Below are 15,261 nucleotides of genomic sequence, written 5' to 3'. Positions count from 1 at the left end.
GTTTAAAAATAAAGTACAAAATAATCAAGTCCTTTTTTTTTTTTTAAATATCCAAGCTTATTTATTATATAAAACCCTGTTGTACATTTTCCTGGGATAATCAACTTTATAAATAAAACTAAATCGTGAAAGATGCACCGAAAAAATTATTCCTTAAATTTACAATTTTTTAAAGTGGTTGTAAACAATTTAATTGAGCTTAATTTAAACAAACAAAGTTGAACATTACTCAATTTAATTTGTTTGTTTAAATTCAACACATATAAATTGTTTGCAAAAATTTAGCAGTCATCATTTTTTTACTGGTTATTTTGAAATTAGCTTTCTAATATTAGTAGTCCATCGCCGATGGCCGACAAACTTCACGATGCTGAGCCGGCATCACAATCTATCGCCCCGCTCCACATTTATATTGGTATATAACTTATTATTTGCTTGTCATCTTAATAGCTATACCAGTCTTTTCATGAGCTGTGTTAAATGTTACATATAGCTGCCGCTAGCACGGCTGACAGCATCGTGAGGATTAAATGAAGGACTATACAGCACCTCTCACGCTTAAACTGTGTAGATTTAGTGGTAAACACTGTAACCTGCAAACCCCGTCCCACAGACTTAACAGTGAATGGCTTTAGTCATTTTCATAGTGGACTTGAAACACTGGAAGTCTTTTATCCACTCTTGGAAAAGTGTAAATGGTGGATTAACATTCAGCACATGATCACTAATGAGATGTGCCATTATTAGTAACTGTAGGTAAATCTGTCAGTGTTATTTTCATTCTCTCATCTTCAGCGCTTCACATTTCCGCGGTTGTAGCTCCTGTCATCTGTAGGCAGGAAGGCATTGACTGAGTGATTGACAGCTGATGTTAACCAATCATTCACGTTCAGTTCTAGAGCAGTGAGCCAATAAGAAGAGCTCAAAGGCGGGGCAAGCATTGCAGCCTTTTTTTTTACTTTAGCAAGTTCATGTAACAACTGTTTAATCTGTTCCTGAGCGCTGTGTTTGGCGTTTTTAGGTGCAAAGAAGCACTCTGCATAAATGTCTCCTAAATTTGCGCACACGGTGAGGATTCTGCAGTGAAAACAATGAAAATGTATGCACTACAGTCAGGGGCGCAACTGCACATTTGCTGATGGGTATGCGGCTTTAACTTTTGCGCACCCCCCTTCAATCCAACTATATTTTATAACAGGCAAGTGATAAAATGTCTCTCATACCACCCCAAATTTCTTCTCAATTTAATTTTCCCTCACTAAATGATTATATCACCTTGACTAACCTTGCTTTTGGACTTTTTGTACTACATTTGTCAAAACAAAATGATAGACATGGGAGTCCTAAAGGGCAAAAGAACATTGCTATTACTTCTCACATGCAGACTGTGAGAAGTGTAAGGTCTGTCTTTGCTAGAACAATTGACTGAAACTACTAAAAGTTAAATAAAAAAGACTTTAATGTTATAAAAACATGTTATAACTTTATTTGTAGCTAAAATTAGAATATTTTTGAGCTAAGTAGTTACCAAAAGGCCTGATGAATCAATATGATACATAATAAATTCATAAAAACATGTATATGGTATAAAAAATGGGGGTGGGGGGTGGGGTGTTAAAGGATTTTTTTAATTTAATAAAATACAATATTATACGCGTATAAAATGCTAATTAAACATTTTTAACATATATATATATATATATATATATATATATATATATATATATATATATATATATATATATATATATATATATATATATATATTATTTGAAACTTTTAATATGGATAATTTCAAAAATAGTTTTGGCACAATGGCGCCCCCCATGTGTGGCGCCCCTATGCGCAGCATATACTGCATACCCCCTTTTTGCGCCACTGACTACAGTGAACTCCAACTGAACTCTCGTCTCCTCCACCAGCTGTGGGAAAAGCCATTAGAATCACACAGATCACTGCTTATTCATGCCAGAGTCCTGCGGGAAAAAGTCATTGACAGGTGGTCATTTGTTTGTAACTTTATTTATTTATGGTTTGGTTATGGGTAAAGCAATTCCCATGTGGTTCCGGATTTAAAAACGGTAGGCTACAATATTTAACCACCCCCACCTATGACGAAGATGGCATCGTCCATTGCGATGTTTCACATTAGACATCGTACGATTGCCAAATTGGTCAACATCGCCCAACCCCATCTCATACCGTGAAATAAAGTTATTTCCCAGCCTCAGTGGGTATGTTTACATGTTAACACTGAGACATTGTAAACTGCACGTCAATCAATATTGGTGGGCAGGGGAAAACTGTACAGATACGCCATGTTGCGGCAGGCCTAGAATTTGAATTTAACGTCAGGACGCTTTTAAAAAGACGTATTGTGTTTATATCATTCAAATATGACACTATACCTACACGCAGTTCTGTCCAAACACCTTACAAATGTTGATTTTGCATCATAGGTGCTTTTTAAGAAGGCTTTTTTACATTCCTGTTCACTGTGTCTCAAGATTGCAAAGATGTATTCTGTGTAAATGGCTCTTTAAACTCAAGTAATTGAGTTGTGGAAGAGATTTTCGTACTCTCTGGTGTGTGTGTGTGTGTGTGTGTGTGGATGTAGAACAGGGCAGCTGCTTTAGGGTTTCATTACTCAATGCTTCAGTTATTTCCTGCTTCACAATCACTGTTAGCTTCATGTTGTAATGCTGCGCTGCATCGGATGCCTCATGTTGTATTTTGAGCGTCAGTTTGAGGGGGAGGATTGAAATGTACTGTAGCAGCAGCAGCTTCATGTTTATTTGGCTTTTAAATGTCTGCTACAAACCCCTTGGACACTTAAAACAACATTAGATGATCAATAATGCTGAGTCAGACTGACTGCCTCTGTTTGCTGTGTCATTGATTCTCCTGCAGATCCCCTTGTTTTGAGCAAATGAATGATTATATCACCAGTAAATGATAAGACTGTTTAATATTATGATCTACCATGTTGTCATTTACCGTTTTAAATCTTTGATTTATATTCACAAACCATCCTTTTTTTAAAAGTGATTGTATTACAATAAAAATATTTCTTGTTGTTTAATATTTGAGTGGAATAAAGATCATTTATTTTTTAAAAATCTTGATGATGGTAAAAAATTCAAAACTATTGTATAAGATAAATTCCATTGTATATTTAATTAATTTTATAGTTGTTAAATTAATATAATTATTGCTGTTATTATTATTATTATTATTATTATTATTATTTGCTATTATTATTGTTGTTATTGCTGTTATTATTGTTATTATTATTGCTATTATTATTATTATTATTATTACTATTATTATAGCTATTAATATTGTTGTTATTAATATTGCTGTTTTTATTATTATTTCTATTATTATTATTATTAATATTGCTACTATTATTGCTATTATTGTTTATTCCTATTATTATTATTATTATTATTATTATTATTGCTATTATTATTTATTCCTATTATTATTATTATGATTGTTTTTGTTGTTATTATTATTATTGCTGTCATCATTACTATTATTATTGTTATTGCTTTTATTATTATTACTATTGGTATTATTGTTATTGCTAATTATTTATTGCTACTATTATTGTTATTATTATTATTATTATTATTATTATTATTATTATTGCTATTATTATTAGTATTATTGCTCTTATTATTGCTATCATTGTTATTTTTATTATTATTATTATTATTAATATTATTATTATTATTGCTATTCTTATTATTGTTGTTGTTATTATTATTATTATTATTATTATTATTGCTATTATTATTTTTATTATTGCTATTATTATTATTATTATTATTGTTGTTGCTGTTGTTGTTGTTGTTGTTGTTATTATTATTATTATTATTGCTATCATTATTCCTATTATTATTATTTTATTATTATTTATTGCTATTATTATTTCTTCTTCTTCTTCTTCTTCTTCTTCTTCTTAATTGCTATTATTATAGCTATTGTTATTACTATTATTATGGCTATTATTATTATTATTATTATTATTATTATTTATTGCTATTAATATTATTGTTGTTGTTGTTAGTAATTGCACATTTTTTTGCTAATGTTGTGCACTAGAAACAAGCAAAGCAAACCTGGGCTATTTCTTGTTGTTTCATATTTAAATTTAATCCTGTAATTATAAGAAACAATTACAGTTTTGATGTACTTTGTAAAATTTTCATTATTATTTTATGATTATTGTGGCAATTATTATTTTTTGCTTATTAATATTGCATATGCAGTAAATAAAAATATCCACAAACCTGAAGCTGGGAGTGTAATTTGTTTAATGTAATTTTCTGTACAGTACATTATTTGGACTTCTGACTTCATGTCAATTAATTCTGTTTTCTGTTTTATTAAACAGCATCACCTGTTGCATTAATGATGGAATGATGGTCGTGTTACTGTGGCAACAGCATCTGTTTTGCCCATAATGACACAGTGGAGCTAAATCAGCCCAAAATCCTTTCCTCTCTGTCTCATGCACATCATGCATGTCTCGACTCTGCTTAATGGACAGAGAAAGCTCATTATATCCAGTGCACTCAACAGTAAACATCCTGTTACAAGCACTCATATGCCATTTAAACATATGTTAGTAGCTTTCAGTGGATTTCATCTCCAGATTGTATTTCACTTCATAATAAAATTTTATTTAAAGCAATTCAGCTTGTTTTTAATAGTTACTTTTTAGTGTATGCAGAATTTAGGGTATGATAAATACCCTAAGTATAATGATAAATAAAAATTATAATAAATAAAAAATAGGAAGAAAAAACATTTCCAGAAAAAACATTGATAAAAAATAGTCCAGAAAAGTTTGTAGACATAAAATAGAAATTTGGAAAAATTTAGAAAAATGGATCAAAAATTAGTTTATTCATTCATTTTCCTTCGGCTTAGTCCCTTATTTATCAGGGCTCACCACAGAGGAATGAACCGCCAACTATTCCAGCATATGTTTTACACAGTGGATGTCCTTCCAACTGCAACCCAGTACTGGGAAACACCCATACACACTCATTCACACAATGCTGCTCAAATTAACATTAAAAAAAATTGTAATTTGTGAAAAAATAAAACTGATTTCACAGGACCTCGGTGACTGAAGTGTGAATGTTTTTGTTTTGCAGGTGTGTGATGAACGGAGACTCAGGTGCAGGGGTGGTGACGGCCCCCCCGCCCACAAACCCTCCTCACAAAGAGCGATATTTCGACCGAGTAGATGAGAGCAGCCCGGAGTACCAGAGGGAGAGAAACATGGCTCCAGACCTGCGGCAGGACTTCAACATGATGGAGCAGCGCAAGAGAGTCTCCATGATCCTGCAGAGTCCCGTGAGAACAACACTAAACGCATACATTTCCACTAATCAATATACTGTTGAAGTTAGAGTTATTAGCCCTGCTGAATTATTACCCCACTGTATATTTTTCCCTAATTTCCGTTTAACGAAGAGCAGATTTCTTCAACACATTTCTAATCATAATAGCTTTAATAACTCATCTCTAATAACTGATTTTTTTTTCTCTTTGCCATGATGACAGTAAATAATATTAGACTAGATATTCTTCAAGACACTTGTATTCAGCTTAAAGTGCTTTAAAGGCTTAACTAGGTTAATTAGGGTAAAGTTAGGGTAATTAGGCAAGTCATTGTATAACAGTGGTTTGTTCAGAGACCATTCAAAACTAATATTGCTTAAGGGGGCTAATAATATTGACCTTAAAATGGCTTAAAAAAAGGTTTAAAACTGCTTTTATTTTAGCTAAAATAAAACATAAGACTTTCTCCTGAAGAAAAAATATTATAAGAAATACTGTGGAAAATTCCTTGCTCTGATAAACATAATTTGGGAATTATTTGACAAAGACAAAAAAATTCACAGGAGGTCGAATAACTTAGAATTTAAATCTATATGTGTATTGCATTTTAATTTGACCTGTCAAACATGAATTTCCATATTACTAAGGAACAAAATTGCTGTATTTTACATTTAATATACATTTATGATCTCCTTTCTAATTAATCAGTCAACACCCTTCTGATATATTTGAAAATATCCCCAAAAATCTCTCTAAAATTCTCAAATAAATATTTGTAAAACACTTTTGACCACAGTAACAACTTAATGTTTTGTGCTTTTTAAGAAGCAAAACCCATCATGTGATTTTTATTTGAAAGGTTGTCGCACACGTTATTAATCAAGTTCATTCATTGATTTATTTTATTTTTTTTCAGCTTAGCCCCTTTTTTAATCTGGGGTCGCCACAGCAGAATGAACCACCAACTTATCTAGCATATATTTTGCACAGTGGATGCCCTTCCAACTACAACCCATCTCTGGGAAATATTAATCAAGTTATTAAATACAAAATAATATATGTCCTAGAACCGATCCCTGAGGCACTCATTTGTTCAACTCTAAAGATAAAGAAATTAAACTGGCCATATGGGCACATGTTCTGTTGGATTATTAGCAAGTGGTAGGTTGGTTTGACATGCCAATCTGTGTTAAAGATTTAAATAAAAATGTGTGATCAACCCAGTCAAATTAAGAAAAAGAGCAGCGCAATAATTTTTACAGTCTTAATTCTTAAAGACTTAAACAGTCTTTGGATTATAAATCTCGAAGTTCATTTGGAAATGCAGAAAACCAAAGTTTTAATATTTTCAGAAATATTTCTTCCATTTTTACTCTTCAATACACAATTTTAAAAACATAATTTCTTAAAATGAGTAAAAAAAATCTGCAGTTTTAATAATTTTCATATATCAAGTTTTTGTGCAATTGTACTGCTCCATACAAAACCTAAAACTTTCATTCATTTTCCCTTTGCTTGGTCCCTTATTTATCACGGATCGCTACAGCGGAAAGAACCGCCAACTATTCCAGCATATGTTTTACTCAGCGGATGCTCTTTTAGCTGCAACCCAGTACTGGGAAACACCCATACACTCTCACATTCACACACACTTCACAGCCTAGTCTCTCTCGAGGTTTTTCTCGAGGTCTCTCTTCACTTCGTCAATCGATGATGTTTTTTTTTTTCCTCGCCACTGTCACCACGCTTGCTTGGATCGGGACTTGTGCAGCTGCGCTTCGGTGGATTCGCTCTACTTTGTTTGAACCTTTAGCAGTGAAATTTAAACCACACTGAACTAAACTAAACCTCAACTCTGAAATCTGGAGTTTACTAGAACTATGTTAGGCTGCTTTGACACAATCTACATTGTGAAAAGTGCCATATAAATAAGCATGAATTGAATTGAACACTCGTACACTACGGTTAATTTAGTTCATCAATTCCCCTATAGCGCATGTGTTTGGACTGTGGGGGAAACCGGAGCACCCGGAGGCAAACCCACACCAACACAGGTAGGGCATGCAAACTACAGGCAGAAATGCCTACTGACCCAACCGGGACTCGAACCAGTGACCTTCTTGTTGTGAGGCGACATTGGAAAAAAAATCTGTTTTTACATATGAATTCTTAATGTGCTGGTGTTATTCAGACATTAGTTCGGCTCTCAGTAAACCCCTCGTGACGGATGTCTCATTATATCCAGCTATCATATGTCTTTCTGCATGTGTGCATGAATACAGAGGAGATCCTGTGTATGCAAGCAGAAAATCCCTTAAGAATAAAGAGGGTATTTATACGGCCAGGACTTGAGGAAGATGTGGAAAAGGCAGCTGATGTTCATTCACTGCAATTTTCCATTGATTTTCATACTTTTTGGTCCAAATACCACATAAAATTGACAAATGTGAAAACCAGAAACAAAAGTTGCTCAGCTATGTTTTTAGGAATTGCCAAAAATATACTGTTTGAGTCTAAAAAATATTATTTTTTTAATGCCAAAAATCATTAGAATATTAGAAGATCATGTTCCATGAAGACATTTGGTAAATGTCCTGCTTTAATAATATATAAAATGATTTAAAATAAATGATCATTATATACCCTCCCTTGTTTTAAATGTTTGTGCGTTTCTTTCTTGTTGAACACAAAAAATATATTTTGAGGATGACCTGTAACCATTGACTTCAATAATATTTGTTTTTATTATAGAAGTCAGTGATTGTAGGTTTTCAGCTTTCCTTAAAATATCTTTATTTAAGTTCAAAAAGAAATCACTAAACAGTATTAATAACTAGTATCTAATAACTGATTTCTTTCATCTTTGCCATAATGACAGCACATAATATTTTACTAGAAATTTTTCTAAATACACTTCTATACAGCTTAAAGTGCCATTAGTTAACTAGGAGTGGTTAACTAGGCAGGTTAGGATAATTAGGCAAGTCATTGAATAACGATGGTTTGTTCTGGAGACTATTGAAAAAATTATATAGCAAATAATTTTGACTTTAAAGTAGGTTTAAAAAAATATATATAAAAAACTGCTTTTATTTTAGCTGAAACAAAACAAATAAGACTTTCTCCAGAAGAAAAAATATTATCAGACATACTGTGAAAATTTCCTTGCTCTGTTAAACATCATTGGGAAATATTTAAAAAAAGAAAAAAAATTCAAAGGGGGGCTAATAATTCTGACTTTAAAAAAAAATTACGCGTTTCGTGTGTGTGTAAGTGTGTGTGTGTGGTCCTTTACTGACAGCCGCGTGTGGATATTGTCTAAAAATATGTCTTCAATAATGCGACTAATATCTGCAGACTCCACACATCTAAATTCCATTTCTGTTTAGTTCCGTTATGACTTTAGTCAGATTAAGATAATCAATAATGGCTGTTTGGAGGTTATGTAGGCCTACAGTTCAACATTCAACTTTAACTGAATAAACAGTTAGTAAACACTAAAGCACATCTTATTGAACATCATTTATTTTCATCACCAATTATCACAGTAGAACAGTTTCTCCAGCAGTTTGTGATGCATTTTGGAAACAGGAGATGAGCCCCTGGTCTACTGCGCCACATGGCTTGAGAAACCCGTTCTCAAAGACTTTTTGATTATTTGGGTAGCACACATATTCTCAATGCCTTCGGCAGAATTCAAATGAGCCATTTTAATCTAGATTAAAAGATTAATCCAATCTAAATAAAAAAAAAAAAACCTGTGTGTGTATGTGCGTGCGTGCGTGCGTATATAATAGTATAAAATATGTGTGTGTGTATATATGTGTGTGTGTGTGTGTGTGTGTATATATATTTTTTTTTTCGTTTAACTGATACCATTAATCGGTTAAAAACGCACCCTTTCAGTTATTCAATTATAATGAACATCCCTAATTTCAGTTCAAACTAATTATTGCAAATAAAATGATAAACTACTAAATTTAGTTTGTTTCTCTTGATTTTTCCTGTTTATTAAAATTACTTATTATTTCTCAGCCATCATTTTAGGTGTATACAAATTTTTGTTCTGTGATCTTTATGTGATTTAGTTTGTTTTAGATTAATTGTTGGTACTGACTCAATCTATTGTGTATTCACACATAAATTATTATAAGCATCCTGTAGAAAATACTAGTTTAAAAGCAAGATCTGTGGTGGAGAGGTGTTCTCATATATGCTGAGCATTGAGATCTGATGCTTTCTGTTGTATTTAATGTTTGATGATGAGAAAGTAACTGTTGTGATGGTTGTCTTCATACTCCATACTCTGCTCTAGAGAAAGTGTTTGATGCTCTTGTTATCAAACTAATCCATTATTCAGAGCTCTTGACAGCACATGCTGTGTCATGATCTTTCCCTCTCTCCAGTGCTGCTGTATACATGCTTTTCTCAAGCATATTTGTTTTACATCGAGTTATCAATTATATTAATTTAAAGGTGCTGTATGCAAGTGTTTGACTCTTCTAAAGCATTAAAATACCATAATGTGTTTGCAGATATTTAAGAAACATGCTCAGCAAACAATCTTGTTTATCAGAACAACAATGCTGAAGTTTAAAAGTGTTAAAGGAAATACTGTGAAACATTCTTTACTCTGTTGAACATCATTTGAGAAATATTAAATATTAGAAAAATAAAATAAATTCACAGAAGAGCGAATAATTATGACTTCAACTGTATGCATATCATGTGTTTTTGTGCGTTTGCAGGCTTTCTGTGATGAGCTGGAGTCTCTGATCCAGGATCAGATGAAGAAAGGCAAAACTCCCACCAGTTTGCTTGCCCTGCAGCAGATCGCCGACTTCATGACCACCAGCGTTCCCACCATGTACCCCGCGGCCCCACAGGGAGGAATGGCGGCCCTCAACATGAGTGAGTCTGTTTCTTTAATTCAACTCTTCTTTGTTTCTATAGCATGTTTACAGTCTAGATTGTGTCAAAGCAGCTTAAAAGAAACAAAGTTCTTGTAACTACATGCACAGCTAGTGTTCTTCAGCCAATGATAAACCTCCGGCGAAAGCTCAATGTGGCCATTTCCAATTTTATAAGCTTCCTTATTCAGCATTGATGTTATAATGTAATTAAATACATTCAGTTAAATAAATTAAAGCATCCATTAAGTTGTTCCAGCATAAAATGAGATGAAAGACCATGTAACCACTAGCGCTGTCAGGATCAGTAGACGAGCGCAGAAACTCCATTAAAAATACTGGGGGAAAATAAACTCATATTTTAAAGATGTAGCTTGGGGAAATGTAATTCAATGCAATGATTCATATCCGGTTTGAGGCCCACTTTATATCGTATATCTATCAGGCTTTGAAGATCAATTATTTTTGAAGAAATCAGACCTTAAAAGTGGCACTTTTATAATGGAAAGACGGTTCACCAACAGTGCTGAGGCTGACTGGCTGAAATTAAAAGTCTGTGTGCATAAACCCCACTAAAACTGCATCAGTCCAATTTTGTCATTTATCAGTCATTTTGTTGTGTTTTTCTTTCAGAAAATGCTTGCATCATATGTATGACGTTAAGTTATTAGTTATTTAAAAATTTAAAAATTTCATCCATTATTATTTTTAATCAGATTTCAGTCAATAGTTTTGTTGTGTTTGCCATTGTAATAATTGTTTATATAAATATATATTTTTTTCTTAAATTTTTGTTTTTGTTTTAACGCTTTATTTAAACTAAAAAAAATAGAAAATGCAAAATTCTGAACGTTAAAAATTTTGCCTTGGCAAATAACTGAAAGCATGTATTATATATTATTATTTTCTTGATTTAACAATTTCTTGATTTTTTTTGGTGATCAACGTTTTATTGACTAGATCAACAAAACAAAAAGACATTTAAACAACCGAACATGGAAGGGGGAGCAACAGACGTATCAACAATTTTCAATCTGAAAGATTTACATTCGAGAAAAAAGAAAAAAAAAACCTTTACATGGTCATTCCTTTAGATAGTATAAAATAGGTCTAGCCTTATTAATTTGTGCTTTTGTAGCTTCACAAAGTCACTATTTTAAGGAGGCTATGAATCCAAATTTTTTTGCACACATGTGTGGAGTAAACCAATTTTGTAAGATTGTCTTTTTTGCAGCTGTAAGACCAGCAAACAACATTCTCTGCTTTAGTGTACTTGTACACTAATTTGTATCATCGAGAAGACATAACTTGTAGTATTAAGGACAAAACAGAATTTACATGAGACTTGATTTAACAATTTCTTTATTACAGTAGAATAAGAAGTAATCTTACTGTTTTGTTTTTGAACGTTAAAGGTTTTTCAGATGATTATAAAAGAAAATTGATTTAATAAAATGTTAAGCAATGATTTTATTTTAAACAATAATAATAATAATAATAATAATAATAATAATAAAGATAACTACATGAGCTTCAGTGAAATTAAACAAGAGCTTTGTTTTTTTGAAAGGCTATGCATAAAATAGTAAACAATGATAGCATTTTTTATTGATATTATTGGTAATGATACTAATACTACTACTAATAATAACCACCAGAGCATTTGTTTTGTGAAATTAAACGAGAGCTTTAGTTTTTTGGAGGGCATTGCAAGTGTATTTTATGTAGAATTGTCTCACAGACGTGTGTGTGTGTTTGTGTCTGTGTGTGTATGTGTAGGTTTGGGGATGGTGACTCCAGTGAATGATCTGAGAGGTTCAGACTCCATCGCTTATGAGAAAGGGGAGAAGCTCCTGCGCTGTAAACTCGCTGCTTTTTACCGTCTGGCGGATCTTTTCGGCTGGTCTCAGCTCATCTACAACCACCTGACTGTGAGTGTGTATGAACATCACATATGCACTATTTAGCAGGACATGTTATACAGTATGTAGAGATTTCAGCTAAACCTGTTTTTCTGTAATCTCAGGTCCGGCTGAACTCTGAACAGGAGCGTTTTCTGATTGTCCCTTTTGGGCTCCTGTACAGTGAAGTCACTGCCTCGAGTCTGGTAACCATGCCTTGTTTTCAGTGATGACTGATTTTATTTTTTCATTATTATTTTATTTTTAGATGTATTAATATTATTATTATTATTTAATTTATTTTAATTGTTTTTTGTTTATTGTAATTTTAATACAATTTTAATTCTGTAGGAAAATTATTCATGTAGAAAATAATAATAGTCAAAAAGTAAAGAGCTGGACATCTTTAATGTGTGTCTACAGTATTTATCAATACTTTGCATTAAATGAGCATAAATTAAAATGGTTTATTTGGGAGATTAATTTGTTATTTGTAGTATTTATGAATGTGATATTTCAGTACTTTGTGTAAATTTTACATTTTCGTTTTACCTTTAAATATTTGTCATTTTATTCAGACCTTTATTATTTTTATACATAAAAAACCTGTAGATTTTTTTCATTTTACTTAATTTAATACCTAAAGTAATAACATATTCAATGCATTTTTAAATGGATTTCAGTTAATTTTTATTATTTATTATATTTCTAGTTGCAACAAACTCTTTTCTATGCATTCATGCATTAGGTAATTTTTATTATAATAAAAAGAGTTAAAATTAAAAAAACATTTAAAATAGTTGTCATTCCTAGAAGGTTTTTTTTGTGTTTAATTTCTTCAAACAATTGCTTTTTTACTAACTTGTTTTTATTTACTTATTTATTTATTAATCTATTTAGTTTTTAGAAATCTAAATCAACTAATGTTTAACTTCAAAAAAAGTCTTTTGAACATTTTTGGAGGTTTTCAGCTTTAAAGTTTCCATTCAGTGTTTACTGTTGGACGGTGTGTTTGTGTGTGTAAGCATTGCTGTTTGTGTGCGCAGGTGAAGATTAATCTGCAGGGGGAGATTGTGGACAGAGGCAGCACTAATCTGGGTGTAAATCAGGCTGGATTCACCCTCCACTCCGCCATCTACGCTGCCCGGCCTGATGTCAAATGCATTGTGCATATTCACACACCCGCTGGCGCTGCGGTATGAGCTGGTTGATGACTTCACACTCTTACAATTAAACAGTTTATTCAGCTGCTTTATCTGTATGAAACAACTGCAATGGAGTTGAATTGAAGCAATCGGGAATTTAAAAGGGAAAAAATTATATTATATTATATTATATTATATTATATTATATTATATTATATTATATTATATTATATTATATTATACATACATCTGATGCTTGTGTTTGCAAACCCGCAACTTCATTCATTGGGTTAAATTAGGCTTTCCAGTCTCCGTGTTCAGTCCTTTACTTCCACTGTATTTGTTCAGCTAAGGGAACGGAACCAACCCCGTGGCGTCAGACAGCCATATTTCAAGATGGTTGCGCTCTAGCTTAAAAATCTGTTGTAAAACACGCCATTTTCTGCTAAATGGTTTCATTAATCGAGTTTGTTTAAATTCATTAAAGTTTCATTAAAGTTTAAATAACTTTACAAAATAATGTAATCATGACTGACTCATTCACTTCCACCTTAAGCTTGCGTACATTTTAAATTCATGAATAAAATGAATAAAAAAAAACTTAAATTTTGAAAAATGTTTATTCAAGAAATTTATTACTTAACTATTAAAAAACAATTGATTAAAATATTAAATGAATAAATAAAACTTTAAATAAATAAATTCCAAAGTGCAAATATATTTGTTTATGGATTTATTTATTCAGGTTTACTTAAATAAAATGAGACTTGAAATGCACCTCAATGTGATAGAAGACCAAATTAAATCATGAAATATAAAATCTTGCAATAAAACCATGTGGTAACACTTTAGAACAGGGGTGTCAAACCCTGGAGGGCCGCAGCCATGCAGAGTTTAGTTCCAACCCTACTTTAATACACTTACTAGTAGGTTTCAAACAAGCCTGAAGGACTCAATTAGTTTGATCATGTGTGTTTAATTAGGGTTAAAGCTAAACTGCGCAGTTCTTTAGCCCTCCAGGACCTGAGTTTGACACCTGTGCTTTAGAATAGTGGTCCAACAGTTAATGTATTAGTATCAATATTCTTGTAAAACACGGGTGTCAAACTCAGTTCCTGCAGGGCCACAGCGCTGCGCAGTTTAGTTCCAACCCTAATTGAGTGCTTTAGTCTTGTTTGATACCTACAGATAGGTGTGTTGAAGCTGGGCTGGAACTAAACTCTGCAGAGCTGTGGCCCTCCAGGAATTGAGTTTGACACTCCTGTTGTAAAGAATTTATTAATCATACTTTAACGTTTAAGGCGACACAGTGGTGCAGTAGGTAGTGCTGTCGCCTCACAGCAAGAAGGTTGCTGGTTCGAGCCTCGGCTCAGTTGGCGTTTCTGTGTGGAGTTTGCATGTTCTCCCTGCGTTCCCGTGGGTTTCCTCCGGGTGCTCCGGTTTCCCCCACAGTCCAAAAACATGCGGTACAGGAGAATTGGGTAGGCTAAATTGTCCGTAGTGCATGAGTGTGAATGAGCGTGTGTGGATGTTTCCCAGAGATGGGTTGCGGCTGGAAGGGCATCCGCTGCATAAAATTGTGCTGGATAAGTTGGCAGTTCATACCGCTGTGGCGATCCAAGATTAATAAAGGGACTAAGCTGAAAAGAAAATGAATGAATGAGTTTAACATTTACTGATGCATAAGTTGTGCTTGTTAACACGGTTTATACACTGTGAGTTGAACTAATGTTTTTTAACTCATTTAACATCAACTAATGCGATTATTGAATAACATTATTAATGTGTAACTAATTGTTTGTCCATGTTAGAAAATATGTTAACTAATGGACCATTATTTAAAAGTGTTGCCAACAAAGTTACTTAAAGTTGATGGAATGAGAGCAATAATGTGAAATCTGCTTATTTTGCTGTAATATGTTGTGATAAATTGTTATACAGCTC

General features: G+C 32.6%; 1 protein-coding gene and 1 long non-coding RNA gene across 33 annotated transcripts in view; one reads left to right on the top strand and one right to left on the bottom strand.

The window, feature by feature from the left end:
* The window catches only part of LOC147838686 (uncharacterized), a 1,589,207-nt gene that overhangs the window by 1,052,330 nt on the left and 521,616 nt on the right, over positions 1 to 15,261 (bottom strand). The gene's annotated exons all lie outside the window — the stretch shown is intronic.
* add1 (adducin 1 (alpha)) overlaps positions 1 to 15,261 on the top strand; it is a 79,509-nt gene that overhangs the window by 20,769 nt on the left and 43,479 nt on the right. For all 32 annotated transcript variants that reach the window (XM_087299840.1, NM_001079958.1, XM_087299849.1 and 29 more), the window contains 5 exon segments: positions 5,172 to 5,373; positions 10,110 to 10,272; positions 12,051 to 12,202; positions 12,298 to 12,378; positions 13,219 to 13,368. In XM_087299840.1, coding sequence (XP_087155966.1) covers positions 5,179 to 5,373; positions 10,110 to 10,272; positions 12,051 to 12,202; positions 12,298 to 12,378; positions 13,219 to 13,368 — 741 coding nt within the window. In that variant the 5' untranslated portion in view covers positions 5,172 to 5,178.

Source organism: Danio rerio, chromosome 21 (genome assembly GCF_052040795.2).
Source record: "Danio rerio strain M-AB ecotype USA chromosome 21, GRCz13ab, whole genome shotgun sequence".
Taxonomy (NCBI): Eukaryota; Metazoa; Chordata; class Actinopteri; order Cypriniformes; family Danionidae; genus Danio; species Danio rerio.
The sequence above is the reverse complement of the archived record's forward strand: the minus strand, read 5'-3'. Positions and strand labels throughout refer to the sequence as shown.